At 36.2% G+C, this 21,903-nt stretch overlaps 2 protein-coding genes across 2 annotated transcripts in view; both read left to right on the top strand.

The window, feature by feature from the left end:
* The window catches only part of OTOGL (otogelin like), a 96,867-nt gene extending 84,111 nt beyond the window's left edge, over positions 1–12,756 (top strand). The window contains exons 52-59 of the mRNA XM_067289926.1: positions 659–722; positions 1,629–1,807; positions 2,436–2,540; positions 3,335–3,454; positions 5,457–5,502; positions 7,510–7,581; positions 9,659–9,738; positions 12,324–12,756. Coding sequence (XP_067146027.1) covers positions 659–722; positions 1,629–1,807; positions 2,436–2,540; positions 3,335–3,454; positions 5,457–5,502; positions 7,510–7,581; positions 9,659–9,738; positions 12,324–12,524 — 867 coding nt within the window. The 3' untranslated portion in view covers positions 12,525–12,756. The remainder of the gene's footprint in view (positions 1–658; positions 723–1,628; positions 1,808–2,435; positions 2,541–3,334; positions 3,455–5,456; positions 5,503–7,509; positions 7,582–9,658; positions 9,739–12,323) is intronic.
* An 8,195-nt stretch (positions 12,757–20,951) lies between these two features.
* Positions 20,952–21,903, top strand: part of PTPRQ (protein tyrosine phosphatase receptor type Q) — a 139,656-nt gene continuing 138,704 nt past the window's right edge. Inside the window, exon 1 of the mRNA XM_067289925.1 lies at positions 20,952–20,999. Coding sequence (XP_067146026.1) covers positions 20,952–20,999 — 48 coding nt within the window. The remainder of the gene's footprint in view (positions 21,000–21,903) is intronic.

Genomic DNA, 21,903 nt, shown 5'->3' with positions numbered 1-21,903 from the left:
TATGATCATTTATATCATCTGGAGAAATGTTTTAATTTGTTAATCATTTAAGCTTCTTATTAGAATGATTTAGCATTATTGAACTTAGCAGATATGAGAAGTCATAAATATTTTATTCCTCATGTATTCTCTCATGTTTTAAAAATAGGGATTGTGATCTGAAAAATCATTATGAATGAATGTTCAAACTCGTATTATTACCACAGTGAAAAGAGCTGTCTCCCTATCAAAAACTTGTGCTTTGCCCTTCTCGTCTGGTTATATGAAGACTGCATAATGTAAAGTGTAAACAGAAGTTGCAAATTTGAATAATTTTTACCTACCTTTTGGAAGAAGTTTCATAGAAAGCAGTATTTTGCCAGTATGATTATTACTGAAAAAACTTCATATCTTTGTAAAGAACTACTGTTTAGCCACTCTGCTGTTTATATTCATTCCTAGATAAAATGAAGTACTTGCTCATGTTTAGAGATAAATACATTGAGTAACTTTGAACCTGTTAGTGTTTCTTGAATGCACTGCAATTTTTCCCTTTTATGCAAGCAGAGGTGGAAGTGATATAAGCAGTATTCTGCATTTTTAGAGTAAAGTCTCTCTTGTTAAGCATTGCAGTTAGTCACGCATGACTTTAAAAGCTCTTTAATCTTTTCATATCCAGGGAGAAGTTCAAAAAATTGATAGTAGTGTTTCCAGTGCTTGTGGATGCACTCACTACATTTGTGGTAACTTTTTCATATTAATATCTGTTTTGTTTTGTTTTTTAGAAAAAAAGATATGCAAAGAATGCAGAAGTGGGGCTGTAATCACCTTCTCAAATATAAACACTCTTTTATCATGATTTTATGGGTGTCTACCTAGTTAGGCAGTTATGCTCTTTCGTGAATGCAATCATGGGGCATAGGAGTGTGTTAGGACTGCCCATGCTTTCAGAATCAGGTACTGTCTTTCCGGTGAAAGGCAGATATGAAGCAGGCTCTGAAACTTAATGTGAGTGCTTCTAGTCCACTAGAGGTGGTAAGGAGGTGATACCTAACAACAGAAAAATAGACCTTATATCTGTCTGGCATGAGGGTAACTGCCCAGCTTTAAGATTAGACCTCTGCTCCCTTCCCTTGCTCTGTTCCCCTGCGAAGTCCAGATTTCAGCCTTGCTGCACACTGGAGTGCTTGAGGCATGCTGCAGTGCTGACTGGAGCTCTGTGAGCAAAGCACAAAGCTATAGTACAACTAGAGTATTTTAATGTCCCACAATTAATTATAGGAATAATATTTTAATTGGCAGAAAGGCTACCCTTTGTGTTGTGGAGACTAATATATATATAATGAAATTAGCCCAATGTTAAATTAATACTGTTAAAAGTTATTTTTTAAAAAAAGAACAGTAACAGATACTTTTCACTTCCATACCAGGAAAGTTATCAATTTTATCCAGTCGTGCATTTTGTAGCATTTTCTTAAGCTGAATTATATCCCCCCTGCCCCTAATGTGATAATTAAAAACACAAACCAACTTGGAAAACTTTTGCAGACCATGGGACTTTGCCCTACTTTTTTCTCTACAGTGATTCTGTTAATTTTCTTTATGAAAAATTTTTTTCTCTGGTGACACTTTTTTTCTTTTGGTGCTAGAAAAGGATGATGTGTGCATCTTTCAAGACGTAACTGTACTGAATCCTGGACAATCAGTGATTCAGTATTTAGATGGAGACCTTTGTTACACTGTACAGTGTTTACAAGAAAAAGATCAGAACACAGGATACAATGCCATGCATTTTACAATGGTCAACTGTTCCCAGCAATGTGAAGCTGTGAGTATTCCTAAAATACAGGAAACTGCAATGTGTGAGCAAAACTTTACAATTAAGATAAAAGCTGATGTGAAGTTTTCTGCCAGTCCACTTTGTTTAGCAACAACTTGAGAAGTCAAGAGTGATGACACATATATTCTGTGTCTCCAACCTTATTTTAAGAGGTGATTTTTAGTAGCATATGTAAACATATCCAAATTAGTTTTTATCTAGATATCTCGGATAACAGTCAGTGGAAATACAGTGGCATGCACTGCACTGAGTATACTGTTGTTGGGGTCAACGGTGTCTGGTTATTACTTAAGCCTATGCTGCTTTGCTTCCACTGGGATTTCAGACTAATTAGGATGATGTTCAGTGAATTTAGGTTCCATCAGACTGAGCAACCCTGAAAGCTGTCAAATTAATTGCTGTCAGGGCTTAAGGTGGGCTTTAGATTTCTCAAGTATAAAATTAGTGAGCCTTAGGCAGATTATGTCCCTTAATTATGTATATACATGTATGTATATACATACACACACACTTCTACGCATATGTTGTTTCTCATAGTATATTTAGTTTCAGAAATCAGTGGACTTTCATTTACTGTATGTTTAAAAAAAATGATTTTTTTTTGTTTTCTTACTAGCATCAAATATACGTTCCTTCCTCCAGTCATCATACTTGCTGTGGTACCTGCCAGAATGTGTCCTGTTCTTTTCATATGGAGAATGGAACATTAATTGTGCATGAAGTAAGTGCCTCTGGACAGGGATAGAAAATAACTATAATGATACGATAAACAGAGTAGTGTAACAGTCTTTTTTTAGTTGACTTACAGTACTATGAGTCTTGCTTCATGTCTCCTTACTGTTGGTAGCACATTTTCAGGATATATAACTGGTATAACAGGAAAAATGTATGGTTGTTTATAGAACTGCCATTTCACAGTAGGTGAATACCTTATTTCACTTTATTGGTTATAGTATATTCCACAAAGATATGTGATTGCCATCATTTACTTAAGGCTGGATGTGCTCCAGGAGCAGGACCATATGTTGTGACTTAGAGGAGTTGGAAGCACTTTCATGCTTCTGCATCCCTATTGGGACTCCCATGTCCCCCTCTGCCCAGGGCCGCTCTTCTCCCCATTCTGGTTTCTACAGAAAGGAAGGGTGCACACTGAAGCACCAGGTTCAGGATCCTGAGGGTGCATTCCCACAGCCACATCTGAGGAAATTTAGACAGGACTGTAACTTGGTTCGTGCTTGCTACTGCTTTCAGGGAAAAATAAACTATCAGACCCCTCTCATGAGCACAGCATGCTCAGCGGTGTGCTGGACAGTGGAACCTTGGCTCTATGGAGAAGTAGCTGGTAGGGAGAGAAAGGTCTTTCCCTTTGCTGCATGTGGGTGGTGGGCAAGAGAGTTTCCACTCACTTCAGTAGATACTACAGCATGAAAGCACCACTTTTACATACCTACAGGGTTTTGAGAAATAGGCGAAGTGTTTCGTCTTTCCTGACAATGGTTCTGTTTGTATATTCAGGAAGGAAGCACCTGGAGCTCCAACTGCACAAACTACCAGTGTGCAAAGACTGCTGCAGGGGCTATGATACTGGGGTCTAGTGTTGTCTGCCCCCCTTTTAATGACACTGAGTGTACAAAGGTTTGTACTTTGGGTGAGGTGAGTAACAATAACTGATCTACCAGTATGGAGTTTGGCCTACACTTGAAAACACACATACCTCATGCAGTTTCTTTAAACTAAAAAAAAAAAGTGGTAAGTAGAAACATGTAAGTGAGCAATTTACGATCTTGTTTTCTATTTTTTGGTTTACTTTTTGATTAACAAATATCTATGAGGAGTATGGAAGTTTCTTTTGGGCCTAAATAATGATTGCTTTTAAAATATTGTTGAATTTGAATTGTGCTTGAGATTCCACTACATAAAGCAGTAATCAACATGTCTTACTTCAGTTCTGAGTAATACTTTGACAAGTTTGTCGTGCACACACTTCAGATAAATTGGATGAAGCAGTACAGAACTGTTGCATATAAATGTGTTATATTAAAAATTCCTTAAGCTGTGCAAGGATTAGAAAGATGACAGAGTGCATATAAACTTTATTATCTCTTAAAGTAAACTTTTGTATGGACATAGCAAAAAGTATCTGTCATACGTGAAGGGGTATCTGCCAACATCATATACCCGCATCATAAATCTAAAAAGGTAAATTTGGCTTATCGGTATAAGCTAGTTCTAAGAATGTGGATGCTTCACATACATTGCATATTTGTTTGCAGTTTTAAATTTAATTTTATACTTCTCTAACTTTATAATGTTTTTGATAATGCTAGTTCTTGCACTTGTAGTATACTATATATATAGTATGCTACATAGTATATTATATTTATAGTATAAACTGTAAATAATAATAAATGTGTAGAAAGGGTATCATTTCTGTCTTGGCTACAGATTATAAACTTAGTAGAAGTCCTATGAATCTGTTGCATTTGTTTAAAAAATCTTTATTTCTTCCGATTCTAAAGAAGGCATTCTATCCAAAATTAATGCCTGTTCTACTTTGACTTTTTGCTTGAATTTCTTCCTTGGAACTCTTTTGTCACTTTCTGTTAGAATCTTGCCTTAATAACAATGGTCAAGAGTTTAAAGAATGGAACTCTAAAATTAACTCCCAGAATCTGTCTGACCTACTTTTAAGAGATGCCAAGCGTAGACTTGAGCTGGTAGCTAAAGAGAAAGCTCTTCTGACAGTCAGCTCAGGATCACTGAAGAACAAATACGTATTTAAGAGGCTGAGTTTAAGTGTTCATTTAAGAAACTCTTGAACAGCTTATTCAGTAATTTTTGTGTAATGAGATAAAAATGCATGCTAGCATGATAGGATGGAAGCCTGGAAAATGTATTTTGTCTGTTGTTATCATAAGAGTGCTATTTGTATTTGGTGGCCTGCTTGATATGCAGTTCTGGGTTATAAACTAAAATTGCAGGTGCATTTCTTGTTTCTACCCATTCCAACAGATGGCAGGTGCTTGCTTGCTTGCTGTCTCTCACTTGCTCACTCGGTCTCTTAATTTAAAAAGGACATTTTCTTCATTTTGCTATATTGTTGCTTCCTTGGTTAAAAGCAGCTGTAGAAGAAAGCAATAACAAAGTTTATTATTGTTTCAGAAGAACAGCAGAGCACATCAGTGGATCTGAAATTCTGTAATTAATACTCTCTTTCAAAAGTGTATCTATGTATAATGTTGTAAAGAGCTACCTATAAGTTACTAATTATCTGCTTGGCATATGATCAACATAAATCCTTTTACATCATTGGCCAAAGTACATATATGAAAATTTTAAAATATCCTAAAAAATCTCAGTGATATGGAAATAGATAGTAGCAGATGGTTTAAAAAGATGCTTATAAAAACTAAGTGGCTGATTCAAAGGAGACCAGATCAGATAAGCAATGACAAGTTCATTTTCGATGTAAAAGTCTTTTAAGAGTTTGTGAACCAAACCTTCAGCCGATGCACATCTGTGTAACTCTCTTGATTTCAATGATACTAATTTTTATTAGTTGGACATCTTTAAAATTTGAAATATCTTGAGATAGAATTCATGCTTGCATTGGGCATATTCTCTTTTGTTTTCCTAGAATGGAGGAACTGTGCAGACGTATAATGATGGCTGCTGCAAGACCTGTAAGTGAAGAAGGCTGCAATATGTGCTAGTTTGGCTTTGGTTTTGGAAGTCTTTGTTTTTTAACCTCAAATGCTGGGACATAAAGAAGGAAAAAGCATGCAGTCCCCCCACAAATCAAATAAAATTGTTATAGTTACTTTACTCCTTATTAAAAGGTCTTGTTTCATTTGGCTGCTGACTTGGTGATTTTTAACATTATCCTTCTGGAGTATAACCAAATCTCTCCAAATCTTCTGAGGAACATGAAAAGTTATCTCAATTTAAATAATGAAAAGATTGTCTGTATTTCTGAGCTGACTCTAAAACATTACCTATATGATTTTTACCATAAAAGGTAAGAATTTTTCCCCCTAAAATTGGTTTCTAATTTGATAATATTTTGAAATAAGTCTATAAACTTACCATTTATTCTGTTTCACTCCTGTATATTTTCTAGGATCAGAATACAAGAGTAAAAATTTTTTTTAATTGAAAATCAATTCTCTCTACTTCAGAAAACATATTTAAATCCAAAATGAGGAAAAGTTGTTCAGAGTTAAGTAATATTGATGGTAACAACCCTTACATAAAATTGACTTTTTAATATCTGGGAATGGCTTCCCATTTTCTGAATGTGTAACTTAAAACATAGTTCATGAATTGTGATGCAAGTTTATATAAAGGTCTAATAATTTATGCAAGTTTAAAAGCAGATTGATAACAGAATCTGATTTTCTCTGCAGTTTTGGCTAGGAAAGATTTTATTATCAAGATATATAATTATAGATTATTATCTATAATAGAATATATATTATTTTAGTAATTAAATTAAAATTCAATTTATACATAAAAATAAAGCACCGCTGTGTAAAAGTAATTATGTAGGGAAAGCTCTTGCTGAATGCCACAGAAATCCCTCTCCACTTTTCCAGCCTTTTTTGTGTTCAACATCAGAGTTAAAATGTACAGGCAAATTAGTCTTTGGATTTTTTTTTAACAAACCTCTCATTAATAATATTGAATAGGAAGTCACAGACATATAACTATATATTGCACAGTTATTTGTAAGATTCAAAAGTGCAATATATTATCTACATATGTGTATTTGTGTTGTAAATGGCTTTGCTAATGAGGGGAAATAACCGTACTTATCAAATACAGAACAATACTCTAGTTTCCAAATTATGTAAGGCTTTGAAAGTGAACTGCAAGTATTTTTGTTCTGTTATATGAAAAGCATAGAAAATATAAGCTATTTAAATACAACAGAATACTTTTTTATTTTTAAATGAGAATCAGTGGGGAAAAATAGCACACCAGAATTGTACTAAAATATTTTTAATTGATATTCTTTATCTAATTAGCTAAATATTGTTGAACAATATTTAACCAAATCACAAAAATTAGGTTGGCTTTATTTAGAAAATTAGCCTAAAGAATTAATGGCTACCAGTTTTCTGTTGACCAGGAAGATTCATATTCTGGCCATATTCTCTGGCCTCAGGAAAGGCATTGTTATACTTCAGAAATACATGCTGAGGTGGCTGCTAAGAAAAAAAAAACAATTTATTATTTTATTTTTCTTTGTATTTTTGTTTTATTTTTAACTAAAAGCATGTGCCCTGTGGTGAAGCAGTTAAAAAGACTACTTATAAATAGAGCTTGCAACACCTTGGGGTTTTAATGGGAACAAGTAATCCTTCTGAAAGAGCTTGATTCAATGCATGCAAAGTGAGTGCATATATTTAATTCTTACCTTGCCACAGAGAGACTCATTGCAAAAGTTTGGTTTACAAGGAAACATCATTCCAGTTTTGCATTAACCAGGAGAGTAATAAAGTTTAGGTCATCTTTAGTGAGACTTGAAGCAGCTGCAGAGTTTCTAAATTTGGAAGAATAACAGGAAAGCTTCTCACCTTTTGCTAAAAGAAAAATTGCAGTTGGCAGTGTAAGAATTAATGAAATGTCATTTATATAAAAAATGTTTATATTTCATGAGAAACTTATATTCCTAATAATTCTGCCAGGTTCTGGATTGGGTGTATTACCCTTTGCCATTAGTCCAGTAGTGTCTACTGATAGTATTAATTGTGAACCAGGTATTATTTTTAATAATGTATTTTCTTTTTTTAATAATGGTGTAAACATTGCTTGTATATATGCTTATAGCTGTCATTACCATTAAATGTTACCATGTAGTTAATGGTATTGGGCCTGATACTGAGAGATGCCGATCCCCTGTTGGCCTCCCAAATCAGTGGTTTTCTATAGCCTGGGTAGAGTTCACTGTTCGGCACCTGTCAGAATTAGGTTCATACATTTATGGTATATGCTGCTGACAGTTCTTCCTCCTACTCTTCCTTTCTAAAATCAGTTTTAATACATGAACTTACTGCACATGGTAGTTATCGTAAGAAATAATGTTACTTTGAAAAATATCATCATCCTGAATTATTGTTACTAAGAGCTTCTAAACCTGATCCTGTGTCTCTGAAGTTAATGACTGAACTCTCTTTGCCTTAAAATAGAGCAAGAGTGCGCAATACTGCCTGGTCTTATCTTTGCAGATATGGATTTATGCTGTATTTCTTCTGTGTCACAAATAATATGTTTTACAAAGTTAGGAAAATGTTGGGGGGAAAAAAAAACATATAACCTCAAAGTACAATCACATGTTAATATATACTCTTTATACCAGTAATTAAGGAAGGTTACAGAACTGTTGCATTATGATCATAATTCTTTGCTTTTAATGTTATGTGACTTTACAGAAACTTTGATTTCTTACTTAAGTAAAGAGCAAGTAAAACAAGCACACCTGATACTGAATGCAGATCTTTCTGACAGTTGAAAATGGGAGGGAGGAAAGTATATCAACAGAAAAGTTTTTGTTAGACTCACCATCTTATACACTGAAATGTCATGTATTTCTGTATATGTGGTTTGTAGAACTACAAAGATTGTACTCTAGCTGTACTCTGGAGCCAAACTAATTTTTAGATACTCAGTGGAGCTGGGATTGCAGAATATGCTGCTTACTCAGAGCTCACTAATCTTATAAGAGTGCTTACCACACATTTGGGGAAAAAATGTACACCCGACCATGCAGGCATGTGCTGAAGAGAAGAGAAACTTGGCTGAATAGTGCTTACTATTTCATATGCTGAATGTCCAGAATGGCTATGTAACAAACCCAATAGCTGATTTTGATCAATAGGGAAACTGGAGATCTAAATCGCTTCTGTTACACAAGTAGTTGTAGCTAACAGCCTGGTATGGAGTACAGCATGAAAGATTTTATATTTAATTGTTTCAGAATTGTATTATGATTTTTATTATGTTAAAAATTCTTTGTACTGGATAGTTTTATTTTTCAAACACCAGAAAAAAGATCTCCCATAAATATCTCCCCGAATGTACTGGAAAATGAAGTATTTCCATAATCTCCAATGTCCATGTGCTGACTCAGTGCTACATGCTTCAGTTCTGGGTGGTAAAAGCTGCACCATACTTAGGAAATATATGCATCTCTCTCTTTCAAAGCTTCCTTGAAGCTCCTCTTTCTCAGAAAGATATTGAAACCTATATAATTGTATTTAAATTTTAAGCAGTCAGAATAGTGTCAAGGTTGCAGTCACTCTCAGGTTGCAATCACACCTTCTCACATGTCAGGTTCTGGAAATGTTCTAAAATGCGGGATAAAAATCACACTTACTTTCAGTACTCCTATTAAGTAAATAGAATTAATTCAATACCCTTCAGTCAACCCTGTCCTTCTCTTATATCCAGTCTTCCTATTAATACTATTCAAAACTGTACAAGCCAACTTTTTTCTAATTGCTTATTTTACATTTATCTTGCTGTATGTGCAATTTTGAATTGTATTATTTTAATATTTATAAAATCTATATAGGTTTAATGGGCTTTCATATCACAGTTGGTCTTATATATTCCAGCTATAAAATCTGTAATTTTCTACAGGACGTATTTATTAATATGAGAGATGTTTTTTCTAAAAAAAAAGATCACATTATGGAAGTAATAGTTTCAGTTTGTACATTAATGAAAACAGTGTATAATTATTAAAATTATTTTAATAGCCTTCACTTCTTAGTAATAAACAAATACAGCACAGAAAGTATATTCATTCAATATATATTTTCTGTATTTTATTAGGCAAAAAGGAAGAAAGGATTTGCCAGAAAATGACAATCAGAACAACCATAAGAAAAAGTGACTGTATAAGTCAAAGCCCGGTAAGCATAAAAAAAACCCCCAAAACTGTATTTTGTGCTGGGCCTGCAGCATACCAAGTCAAGTGTTAAAAAGTGGATAATAGCCATCAATAAGCAATAAAAAATGCTATCTTCTCAAAAGGAGACCTTTCACCCTAGGAATGTTATCTTACTCGTAAATGGAATAAAATTAACTGCTTTTGCTCATATATGGCTGAAGGGCTGAGCCCTCCTACCTGGAAAAACATCTGGCTCCAAATGAAAAGTACACAGCATAATTGCTTATAACTGACATAGGCACTGAAGTCCGCACCATAAAATAACATCCCACTGTAAAAAAGAAGTATAAATGCTTCCACTTAAGATGTGATGAAAACACTGTTACATTCCTCCTTAAAGACCTTTATTCTCTAAGTGTCTTCTCCTCCATATACATGTCTCTGCATGTCATAAATTCATGATCCCACTTATTTATGGGTCCATTTAAGACATCTGATTTCTCAGCTTTGGTGTAATCCCATCTATAACACCTCGGATAGATCCGGAGGGTGAATGTGCTTCTCATGTAGTACTTAAAGGAAAAGAAATTGACACAATATATTGAGACTTCCAGAAGTCTTCTGATAAGCTCCTGCTGAAGAAACTAAATAGTAATAAAGAAAGAGGAGAGGGAAAGTATCATCAAAGATCAAAAACTGGGCTGGCTAATTTCTGTCCTAATAGAAGGTTAACAGTGAAATGCCTAAGGTTTAATAGTAGAAATAGGATTTCATGGTGTATTTATTGAGTTTTAGAAGAAGGGCAAGTAATGATGGAACATAAATCTGTAGATGAAATTACAGTTGTTTGCTATAGTTAGGACCACAGCGGGCTTCATAATTACTTCAAAAACTAGGTAAAGGGGCAGCAATATGACAAAATAAAGGAATGATATTCACTGAAGCAAAATACATTTAAAAAAAAAAGTAGTCAAACTTCATAGGTTTTAAACTGTCTGAAAAGGACCTTGCCCTTGCAAACAGCTCCATGAAAACCTCTGTTCAATGCTCTCCTGCAGGCATAAAGGCTAACTAAGAGTTATGATATCTGGGGAAAGGGATAGGCAATGATAACAAACCTGTTGTAGTGCCTCTTATGAGCCAATGGTGCGGTACTACTGAGATTGCTCTGTGCAGTTGTGGTCCCTCTACGCTACTGCAGAACTGGAGAGGGTTCAGAGAAGAGCAACAAGAATGTTAGGTCATTTCATGAATAACACAACAAATGTAGCCTTGTTTCTTATGACTTTGTATCATGTATTCTTTATCCTTCCTTCTTCTTCTATCCACCTTCCAAAAAGATGTCCTATCCCTATCTGTGTTACAATCCCCTTTCCTCAAAATTTTCTTGTTCCCCATCTCCCTTACAACTGCCCATCCTTCCCACAGTCCAGATTCCCTGACTCTTCACCCAGAAGTATCTCCAGTTTTTCATGTCCACAAATTTTATACTCATATCCTTAGCTCCACTTATTTCCCCCTCCTCCTCTTGCATCCTAATACCACATGGAACCCTATCTCCTTACACAACTTTAGCCTACCAAATGCCAGTATCTGCTAAGACTTGTGTGTTATCTATATGTGTTCTTTGGCCAGACTACTGGTGTATAACTTTGGATAGGGCTGAGTATGATTAAATTTAATTAATAATTTGAGATTAGTGATGCTTTGGACAAGGTATTAATAAGATCTTTCTTCTTTTCCTGTCAAATTTCTTGCAAGCTGTAAGAGTTTAATATTTTTTAGACTGTAATTTTGATCAAATTTGTTTGGAAATGGCCCCTTGGTTTAAAAAGTATTTGTATGGGGTGGAACAGAGCATCATTCATAAGAAATCAGACTAAAAAACTATCCCCCAAAATACTAGATCTAGTATGGCAGTTCCTAAATTCTCAGCATGTCAATGTCTGCTTAAGGTTTAATTAAAATGTATTAATTTATTTTCTGTTACAAAATCAGCTAAAAATCTCTTCACATAATGTAATAGTGAGTGAAAGCCTGGCTCTACTGAAGTCTAGAGCACAGGTAATTTTATACCCAATCTTCCCCCTTGCCAGTTCAGTACTACATTATCTACTTCTTAGATGTATTTGTTACAGTGATAACACAGATATTGGTGTGCCCTTTGCCATGAGCAGTATAAGAAAGGGGAAAGCCTTTGTGCTAACATGCTTTTCCTCTTGAACCTTCAAAGCAAACAGCTGACTTTCCCTCATTTTGTTTAGAATAATGTAACTTTTCAGCAGTGAACATGAAAAGAACATTATTTTAGCTACGTTAAAAGTTATTCATTTGTAAAACTAAGGATTTATTTTTGGTATCCACAGCACAAAGTTTTGCTCAAGGTTAAGATAGAATACATGACTAATCAACACTCCCCTGTTCAAATAACCTTTATTAAAAATCTGTCTACACTTCGTACGAATGAGCTTTAGAAGATAAAATAACTTTTAAGACCAGAGTCCTTTCCAAATGTTCCAATGGATTCTAATTACAAAGAATTTTGAAATGTTATATCTTGAAAACAAAACCTGAAATGCCTAACTTGAGTTCTTCTTTTACTAACAGATAAATGTGGCTTCTTGTGATGGAAAATGTCCGTCTGCAACAATTTTTAATGTCAATATTGATAGCCATTTAAGATTCTGTAAATGTTGTCGAGAAAATGGAACACGTAATCTGACTGTACCGCTATACTGCTCAGGAAATGGCACTGAAATCATGTATGTCATTCAAGAGCCTATAGACTGCTCATGCCAATGGAACTGAACACTGCTGTGTATACAATTTTGTCCTAAGACTTAAAATGAGTTTCCTTTCACCAGACTGTATTTTTTGTCCTTGGATGGATACAGTACTCTGCAGAAAAAAAAAATCATCAATTATATTCATAATGTAACCTTTCACAAATTTAGTAGAGGCTATATTGTTCTACAAATTTCCTTTTTAAGTATTGATGTATATAGAAAGAAGTACATAAATCCTTTTGAACCAGCTATAATTTAGTCATCATTTACTTCTGTCCAATGACTTTCAAATGTGCTGCTGAAAGCTGGTTGATGCCAGTGTTTCCAGTGCTTTCAAATTTTGGATTGTGGCTACCTGTCAAAGTTCAGAAATTCTCAGTAGTTCTTTTACTTAGAAATTTTCAATTGAGGACCATCTTTGGAATTAATGTTTATGAGAAGGATTCATATTGTGTTTTTGAGAACCACTGAATTCATTTATCAAAAAAATAGAGTTGGTTGGACTGAAACATTTTTATCTTGCTGAAAAGCGTATCTTTTGACCTTAAGATGTTTTCAGACTGGAGTCTGCTTAAACTGGAAGTCACCGTGAAACAACATGATTGCAGTCTGTAAGTACCTTTAGTAAATCTCCAGAATATATAGTAGAATAATAATAAAGTTTTTAAAACTTTGATATTTACTTAATTTTGTTATTTATGTTATAAATATGAAACATTGTTAGGCAAAGGTTGAAAAGTTCAGGCTTTTGTGCCTTTATTACAAACATCTAAAAGCTGTGTCTGTTATGAAGGGTTCTATTTTATATCCATTTTTAAGTTTTTACAAATAAGAAATTGGCTATTAGTTGTAGAATAAGATTCTGTCTATGCATGTATGTATTTATTAAAAAAACAGGGGAGTGCACATTTAACTGTTCATAGTGGGTTTCACCCTTTGCTTAATAGTTTGAAATTTTATGTTCAATGTATTTTAATTAAATACATTTTTTTGAATATTGAGATTTGGACTATTGAATGAATCTAGGGCTCATAATTTTTGAGCCCGCAAAAAAAAATTCTATTTAAGATATATGTTTTGAAGGGCATAGGTGAGCTAGGCATGTGCAGTCAGGCTTTGAATATCCATGATTCAGCATTTTAAGTTGAATATGCTCTCCCTTATATTAATCATACTACATAATATTATCTTCAAAACTACAGATAAAATTTTATGCTTTTTTTTAAGATTACTTTGCTTTATAAACTCACTGAATGAAACCGGGTTTAAATAAAGACGGTGGGAGTTTTACCATTGACCTCAGTGGGCCAGTATTTTCCTTGTCATGTAAATTATTTTGAAATTAAAATTCTTTCTAAAAGTCTGAGAAATTTTTTGGCAAAGCTTTTATTTCAAGCTGTTAGCATTTAATTACAAAGAGGTTGAATTATTATATTGTTTTATACAATGAAGAACAGTCGATATAAGATGAAAAATAATTTAAAACCTAAGGCTATTTTGCTATTTCCTGATGATTCTTTAAACTTTTGCTGTATTCATTTTGATGGATTATGAAGAAAAAATAGTATATACATTGAAATCTGTCTTTACTAACACGACTCTGTCACCTATTCATCATCTCTATAAAAAACAGTGATTCGGTTTAAGAATTAAAGAACAATCTGTTGTATTATCAGTAAAATATTTAACCATTATAAAGAAATAGTGATCACCTAGTGATGAAATGTTGCTTTGATAAAGTATGTGCCTCATTTGCACACTGTTATCATTTGTATGGCAGATATTTCAAGGTGTTATATACTAGGGCTAGAATCAAAATATTCTTTGATATTGCTGTAGGAATTTGTGTACAGAAACTTTTTATACAGGCCAAATGTGGAAATTTAATCATAGTCATAGCCGTAAAGTTTGTGTACTAGTATAGCAAATGAAAAGGACAACTATTCAAAGAAAAATAGATCCTTAGGACATTTTGATTTATAAGCATAGAGATAGGAATCCTATCTTTATGTCAAGAGAGTATGGGACAAAACTTCTTAATGAGTTTTGCATATGAGAAATCACTTCAGGAAGATCCTACAAGCTAGTGTTTTTATACATAGTGACCGAATACTTGATGAGTTTTGGCTGAATGCAATGCTTATTGTAAACACAGTGTTTTTGTAAGATTTAGAGGTGTATTTGTAAGTAAAGAGAAATTAATAAACATTATTTTGAAGAATCATATGTATGCTGATAAATCAGTGTTGATGTGTTTAATTTACCTATGCCGCTAAGGATGAACTATAATGCAGAATCTTAAATTACCCTGGAATTACAGGCATATAAGCTTTAAATTAGCTCCACGACAACATGTAATAAGAAAAAATCTATTAAAAGGTTTTGCCCTGTTACACAATTTGGCTTAAGTGCAACAAACAATGGGAACTGGGTCAGGATCCTCCCTGAAGCCTACAGCAAAATCTTATATTTTCAGTGGGGCTGGAGCTGGTATAAGATTGCCTTTCATTTTACAACTGAAGTTCAAATTCTGACTTCTTCAGCTTGGTCAGAAAGTGAACATCCATTAAACCTTGTGAATCATTTTCTGGACACTCATTGACCCACACTACCTCCATGAAGATAAAATTGGCATAATGCGATATGTTTTATGTGAACTAACTCTTGCAAGCCTTGGAGCAGATACAAGGTTTAAGTGAGCCTGTAGTGTGGCAAGAATGTTCTGCTCCAAATATTTTCTCAGTGTATAATTTAAATATATAGATGCCGTTCCATAGTTATGTCTAGGTATCCTCATCTGGGGCATTCCTGCCCCAATCCCTTGCCCTGGAATTATGCATAACCCTGTCTGTGCAGGCATCTCGTGAGCTGGTTTTGAAAGCTGAGCCAACTCAAAGCTAACCTAATAAAACACCAAAATTAATTAGTTTATTATTGACTAACAGAGCGTTACTGCCCATGAGGTTCCCTCCCTTCTACCCCCTCAGAAACTAAGACTCAAATAATTTCTACTCCCTTAAAAAAAGGCTGGGAATGCATGCCTTTCTCTAACTCCCACACTTCCAGCAGAAGATGCAAGGAGCTGGAGAGAAACTGCCTGCATAATCTAGTGTAAGCCTTGTGCTGTTGTCCGGACTAGTCATGTCCTTTCATAATTAGTTGCAACTGTCCTTCATTCCTAGATTTTTGCTGTCCTGTTCTACTACTTGTGCTTGCAAATGGAATTCCACAATTTAAAGGCTTACCCATAAAACTATGCAGCTTTTTTATTTTTTTTAGGGATTTAGCTAAATATATTTCAATACTTGGAATCAGATTGTAAGTGAATATGCCTCTACTGAATAGTCAGGCTTTGCCCATAATATTTATAACATTTGGCTTTTATAATTCCATTGCCTTACCAGCTCATTTGTAATTAAGACCAATTTTTGCTCCACTATACAATTAGAATTTGAAGCATAGCTTTTAATATTGAACTTAAGCAATAAACTCCAGTGCCTGGAGTATAGCTATACAGACAGCTGGTATTCTGATTTTTAACTGGCCAAATCTGTATGCTAAAAATTGAAAGTAAAACTTAATACATTTGCATGATTGATTGCCTTTCCACACTGCAGGCAGGCAATTTCCCAAATACATGTGTCTGTGTAACAGTGGTGAAAAAGTTGATTCCACTGAAGTGCTTTGTTGCCGATTAATTCTGAGAACAAGATGAAGCATGGAAGATTTTGTTTAAAGATAGTTACAAGCAAAAAAAAATACTAAAAGACAGAGAAGGTTTACAAGAAAATGCTCCGGTGTGGCACATGGTCAGTGTCCTGTTCATGGTGCTAAGCAGTCACAGAATGCTGCTTCAGATGTGACTCTTTTACCCTTTCTCCCACACTGAGTTCTCTGTGACACAATTCCATTTTTTGTTTTCTTGGCCTTATGTACTGCTGATAAACTCAGTCTACAAAGCCTGGATATATTTTTATTATGCATTGGTTCTGTATAGCTCTTTCCATCTCTTTTTTCATTTCTCCTATTATAAGAATTTAAAGGACAAACCCAATTTCCAAATATAGAAGTTAGTTTTTGTGCAAAAACTTATTGCCATATAAATGTAGGTACCAATCAGGGATACTGTGGCAGTGGGAAACATTGACTTAAACTGAGTTTTTCAAGTTCTATCCCATCAAACCCTTTCCCAGAGGTTGAGCTTGAGGTTATGCTGCTGGTGTAATCACGTACTAGTTTACTACATAATAATCTCACAGATGTATGTTCTGATGGAGCAGACAAAACATAAATAAGTTGTAACACTCATTTATGGCTATAGCAGTACAGCCAGCATAGAGGGGCAGCATGAAAGCTAGGAAATGAACGGAAAGTTTTAAATGTAGGGTGGGAAATTGATACTATTTGCTCTAGCTTAGGTTGGATTTCACACTCCCAACCATTCTGGGGAATGTATTTTCAAAAAATATTCATGAAGTGAAAAATCTTTAGAGTCATATATTTCAACACTTAGCATGAATACAAGAGAAAAGAAAAAGGCTGTTATTGAGGAAAGATGAGGGAAAGAGTTTGTACCTGACACTGGGTACTAAGTTTTCTATTACTCTACTCTCTCTTTAAAAGCAAAGTGGAATGTACAAGGAAACTGGAAAAATTATCTATCCATTATCATTAACAAGTTGTTATGATGTAGGGGGGACGAGCATATTCAGGTCTGAAGAACAACGAACTCCAGCAACTGCAAATATGATTCATTTACTAATTCTTTGCAGCTACCTACTGACCATTTTGGAACTACTTTTTTTGCTTATTTCTAAAAGTAATTTTACATATAGACCATTGAGGTGGTCATACATCTACTGAAATCAGTGGTAAAAGATTCCTTAAGACCAGAGAGAAGAGAATCTTTCTTACTCAAAGGAGATGATAGTCTGAAAAAAATCTTTTACACATGTAGTTTTTACTTTCACAAGCAGTTTTTGGATGGAGAATGGAGGGAACTTAAAGAGCTGCTTTTCTACTGGTTTTGTATTCGGGGGAAAACCAGTAGTGAATGATGTTAAAACTTAATCACTAGGAATGATGAATAAAAAGAAAATGGTTATGTTTTGGGGAGTGTTCCTTTGATTAAGGTGGAATGTGCGAATGTGCTACAGAATTTAATGAAGTTAAAACAGACTCCTGCTGTTGTCTGAAAAATCAATCCTGTAATAAAGCCTTCTTTTGTGCTTGGTGATTACAGAAGTGCTCTGAAAAAAAAAAAAAGTGTGTGTCCCTTTGTAAAATAGCAGAATATGCAGTAGCTTACTTGGCACATGTGTAGTTAAAATAGCATTCTGGTGCTATTTGTGCGTTCTGCATGTGTGTGCGCACGTGTTTCGCAGAGAGAGACTGGCTTGATGTTTTGAGAGCATCACAGCAACTTCTGAGTTTCTATGGCTTTCTTGTTTGAGAGAGAGAACTTGAGTAATGTAAAAGCTCACAAATGATAGTTTACTGCTGAGATTCAGCTTGGCTGTATATTTTAAGTTCTGAATAAAGGTCTAACTAAAAATTTTATTCCTTATTTCATAATGCAAATTTCAGTTGCATACAGCTTTTAGAAAAATAGGGAACAACCCACCAAAGAAGAAGAAACTACCTCCAGACAGAAATAATATTAATTATGTGTCGACAGCACCCCCAAAAATACACTATTAAGAACATTATGAGTGTTGCTGATTTTTATGATACATATATACAATGGTGCTAATTTTTGTTGTGATTAGTTTGTCTGGAGATAATTTAAAAACAATGTTTATCAGTTTATTAAACTGATTTAATTTCAGAGGACACAGAGGAAAATTAAATTTATATCAAAAATCTGGATTTTGGGGAAGGTTAGGGCACTGGGAAGTATATTGTGAGTTTATGCCTGAACCACTGCTTCAAATCTGGCCAAAGGCTGATGTCACCAACAGTTTTTGTCTGAGCAAAAGTTCAAGTGGCTGTATGGTGAAATAAATGAATGGTCCTAGTGCTGTTTATTCTTGTCCGTCAGTCCTAATGTTGTCTGCACTTTGTTTATAGATGCTTGCACTGGTAACTTTGTTCAGGATCTTTGCGCAGAGGCCAACAACTTGGTAGGAAGAGTCGGAGCCTAATTCTGCCCCAAGGAGGTTAGTGAGGATCTTCCCAGTGATTCCAGCTGCAACAGGGCTTCGATGTCCGTTTCTGCTCTAGGGCTAATCTCTCTTTTTTATCATGTTTAGGACGGTGCAGGAAACTTGTGTAATGTCAAGGAGCAACTGTATGGCTTCTGAAATCAACTTTAGTCCAAAGTGGTCTGATTTAGCCTTTTTCACATAAAATTTAAGATTTAAAAATGTCTGCTGAGTCTAGCTAGTTTAAATGATACAATGCAGTAATTTATTCTGGTTGCTTTGATTATATTTGTTGCTAAGATTTTTTCAAAGATACGCTTTGCAAACCCATTAGGCCTAACTGGAAAGCACTCTCTTCAAGCAAGTCAAAGCCAGTATTCTGGGGAGCAACTTTCTTATTTTGTAAAGTTTTATTAAAAAAGCTCCAAACACATTGCTCTAGAAGGTTTTGTTTAATGCAATATATATATATATGTATGTATTGTGGAACATCTGCTTGTCGTGATTTAAAAACGGTCCATATTCAAACCCAGTAGGATAATACAACCCTAAAATCGAGTAACTAATAAAATCGAGTCCATCAGTTGGAATCGTTCCCCTGTTACAGCTCCCATTATCAGCCTCCGGGGCGAACCCGCAGGGAGCCGAGGGCACCGCTGCTCACCAGCGAGCGGGGAAGGAGGGCGAAGCTCCGGCGCTGGAGCCCGCCGACACCTCCCTCCCCCTGGCGGGAAGGGGCCGGGAGCCGCCGCCTCCCGCTGAGGCCCGGGGCGGAGGAGGCGAGGGCGCTGCCTCCCCGGGCCCCGGCCCTGGAGGGAGGTGTGGGGCGGGGGAACGGCACCAGCGAGGAGGGGAGAGAAACGCAGCCAGCGCCGCCGCGGGGCTGGGGCGCGGGGTGACGGGCCGCCTCCCTCGCCTCCCTCCTCCAGGGCTGGGGCAGAGCCCGGAGCCGCGCTGCTGCGGGCAGGACCCGGTCCCCTGCGACCAGCCCTCCCGCCCACGATCCCTTCTTCAGGCTTTCGCCCGAGAGCCGCCGGCCGGGGGCGCCGGCAGGAGCCGCCTCCCGGGGCCTTTTCCACCCGTGCGGAGCTGGGCAGGGAGGAGGCAGAGCTCTGCCTCGGAGGAATGCGCCACTCGGGGGCGGGCAGGGTCCGGCTCTGCGGGAACGGGGGCGGCAGCCTCCACTGCGGCATGGCGCTGCCTGCGCTCTGCCTTGGCGGCGCGCGCCGCGCCGTTACCCGCCGCACCGTTACCCGCCGCGGGGAGCGCCCGTGAGGGGCGGACGCCACTTGCTCCAGCGGCTTTAAACTGTGCGCTGGCCTTAATGCTTCCTTAGTACGCTCTCGTTGAAGGTTGTCATTAGAAGGAGAGTATTTTAAAACGTCTGTGGTGCCCTCGTGATTTGGGGTCCGCTATCGCGAGGAACTGTTGGGAGAGAACGGTGGCATTTCTTCGTTCTGCCTGCAGCGCTCCCATTTTCATGGTGTTTTAAAATTTCTCGTGGAAGTTGTGTGCTAGGGTTACTAATCAGAAATTTTAAGTGTCGTCTAATAAAGAAGAAGGTGGTGTGTGAATTAGGAAATATGTAGGCTCTGCTTCTATCTTTAGAAGTAGAATTTTGTAGTTTCCACAGTTTTATGCAATTCCCAGTGACATACTAGCATGTATCTCTTTTGGTGAACAAATTTAACAGAAATTGTTATGAATTTATAATGCTTATATGTTGCTTTTATTCCTTTTGGTACTTTCAGACATCGATGTAAAAGCATTTATAGCTTATTAATATGCATACAACTATGCCTTTCCTAGAAACAAAATCTATTAATAGGCTCCGCAAGTGTGCTCACTACTTCCACTGAACACTATTTTAAGGGTAACAAGCTTATCAGGACACTGACAAAGGGCCAACTTGGCAGAAACTTGTACTATGCAGAATATCTGAAATCTGTTGAACTAGATGTAAGGGCCTATATTGATTTCAGTGATCCTGAATCATTGGTCTATTAAAAAGCCTCTGACATTCTTGACACTGAGGGGTTTTTATTGACTCGGGGAAAAACAGGCACATCCAGAGTTCACTGAAGTTAAGGGACAGCTGGGCTTTACATCAGGCCTTGGAGGAGGCAGGGCCAGGGTGAAGAAACACAGATCTAGGGTACACTATTGGCTGCAGTTACGTCTATGTGAAGTATAAATATGCTTGCTAGTTTTCTCTCATGATGTCTTAAATATTCTAACACTTTTGTTTTGAAGCTGTTGCGATTCAAACACAAAACAGACACTGGGACTGTAATATTTCTTTCTCTATGGATCAAGCAATTCTTCTTCTGCTTTTGTTAAAATATATATTTCAGGTAAGAAAAATATTCCCTTTTTTGAAGGTGGATAGATACTCTAACTGAATGTTAAAAATTTATGGTTCAGGATTTGGATTGCTTTTTTGTCATTCTAACATTCATGAGGAGCTGTCAGTGTTTGTTACTGAGCATTCCCAGTCTTCCTTGTTTTTAAATTGTTGGAAGCTCTCTTGAGATCCTTAGTCGGCTTTATTATCTGCTGCTCTGGCTTAATGTTGTTCCCCAGAAGAAGTAACATCTCAGTGTCTTTAAGTCCTAAACTGGCTGATACTGCTTTGTAAGTTGTCACCATTTAGACATTGCGGAGAAATGTATTATGATACTAGAAATTTAAGATTATTCCAGTACCCAGGAGTATACTCTGACTTCTCCTTTTGGAAGTTACTTATGTGGGAGGTATTTTGCCTTCTGATCTGAAGCTGTCATGTGTGGATCAGCCCGTTGGGTCTGAGTAGTATTAAAATTATCAAATACATATGAACCATTTAGCTATTTGTCATATTACTTTTTTAATACACTTTGCAATAGTATTTTCCGTACTTATGTATATTTAGGGTTTGTATACATATTCCTTATTTTTAACTTAACATGTTTTGCAGCAAAGGTGATTTCAGAGTTCTGGCAATTAATCGTACGAATGCTATTGTGCTCCTTTGCAGACGAGAGCCTTGTGTTTGGCATGGTGAAATGCCTTGTACTCAGCAGCCCGCTATATTTCTCTGGAGCATCCAAACAGTATCCAGTGGCCCTGGCCAATTTTGAGTTTGACAGCTAGTGGTTTTTTGTGCAATCTGTAATGCAGCAGTCTGATCCACATTAGTCAGGGAAGTTTCCTGACAGTAGCAGAGTAGCTAAGAGTGCCTGACTCTTAATGGCTGTATGGGGTCAAATCACATCATCA

Source organism: Apteryx mantelli, chromosome 1 (assembly GCF_036417845.1).
Source record: "Apteryx mantelli isolate bAptMan1 chromosome 1, bAptMan1.hap1, whole genome shotgun sequence".
Lineage (NCBI taxonomy): Eukaryota > Metazoa > Chordata > Aves > Apterygiformes > Apterygidae > Apteryx > Apteryx mantelli.
Note: the sequence above shows the minus strand (reverse complement) of the source record. Positions and strands in the feature narration are given on the sequence as shown.